The sequence below is a fragment of the Stegastes partitus genome, unplaced genomic scaffold (assembly GCF_000690725.1).
Source record: "Stegastes partitus isolate 25-593 unplaced genomic scaffold, Stegastes_partitus-1.0.2 Scaffold866, whole genome shotgun sequence".
NCBI classification, from domain to species: Eukaryota; Metazoa; Chordata; class Actinopteri; family Pomacentridae; genus Stegastes; species Stegastes partitus.
In genome coordinates, this window is record NW_007578597.1 from 258,214 (window position 1) to 259,541 (window position 1,328).

Here is a 1,328-nt window from a genome sequence, read left to right on the forward strand (position 1 = left end):
GTGACCTCTCTGCTCGTTACAGCGCGTGACCTCTCTCGTCGTTACAGGACAGCAGCTGGCTTTATGTAGAGACATTATCATCATGCATGGGCAGAATTTTAATATTGAAATCAACCCCTCAGATACAGCAGCATGTCTTCCAGGTAAAGGAAGCGGTAACCCTACCTGTGTTGGTCTGTGCACATTGATTCATTGGTAACATTCACTATAAAACAAGAAACAGAAATATCAGTATGCAACTTTTACAGCTCATACTGACCAGTTTTCTTGAAGTCTCTACACTACAACATCACAACAGAATCCCTAACATTCAGCCGTGGCTGTGGGTTTCTGTGTGCCACCCCCAGATCACCAGTGGACCCATCTGATGCATGCAGGACAAAGTCAACAACTACTACAGCCAACATGGCATCCGGACCGGCGTTTACCTCACTAACCTTGGCAGCTTTGTTGACTTTGTCTTCATTGCCCCGCTTGTGAACAAACACAGAAGCGGGCTTCGCATCCTGGAGCACCGCCGAGTACATGGTGAGTCCGGAGGGCAGAGTGAGGAGCGGCTCCTCCAGGGTGCAGCTCCGCACCGCGCTGCTCTCCGCACCCATGGGGCCGCGGTGGTTCCTGGAGCAGTGCCGGATGGGGACAAGCCAAATTTAAACTGTGTCAATGCAAGTTGAACCTTAAACGTTAAAGCCCAAGTGAAGCCGCCATACTGGTACCTGTTTCACTGCGCTGGATGCTGAGTGAGACGTTAGCTGCTGCTGCTAGCTGGCTAGCTGGCTAACCTCGGCGCTACGTTAGCCAGCTCCTCATTGCTGCCGCTCTTCCGCCTCCAAACACTCAGGCTAGTTCACAGTGTAGCACAAAAACGAGAAAACGATTTCACAAGATTCTCTTAACTGCTAAAGAATAAGAGGACAAGCTACTTTCAGTCCCCGCTTGTTGAACCAGCGATGCTAACGTGGAGCCAAAGCTGCGCTGTAAACACTGACTGTTCCGGTACGAGACGAAACCACAGCGCAGGGGGGCGCATCACGCTTAAATAGCTTAGTTATGAGTGTCTAAGAGCCGATTTACTCAGAAATGTGTACATATATCATCAGTATGTTATAGATTTGTGTCCCACAGGCATAAAAATCAACACTAACATGCTTCAGTGTAAGCGTTAAATTCATACAAACACCACGACACCCCCGTCCTGTACGCTAATGGTTGCAACCGAAGTGGTGTGAGACAACGCAGGTGTGTCCGCGGAGAGCTGGCTGCCATATGGAGGCCAAAACCAAAGCAGGAAACGTCACAGTCAGCCTGAAGTTCTGAAAGTCTTCTGC

At 49.7% G+C, this 1,328-nt stretch overlaps 1 protein-coding gene across 1 annotated transcript in view; it reads right to left on the bottom strand.

The window, feature by feature from the left end:
- scyl3 (SCY1-like, kinase-like 3) overlaps positions 1–981 on the bottom strand; it is a 12,144-nt gene extending 11,163 nt beyond the window's left edge. The window contains exons 1-2 of the mRNA XM_008293246.1: positions 717–981; positions 438–618 (exon numbers count right to left, since the gene is read on the bottom strand). Coding sequence (XP_008291468.1) covers positions 438–602 — 165 coding nt within the window. The 5' untranslated portion in view covers positions 603–618; positions 717–981. The remainder of the gene's footprint in view (positions 1–437; positions 619–716) is intronic.
- Between the last annotated feature and the right edge of the window lie 347 nt (positions 982–1,328).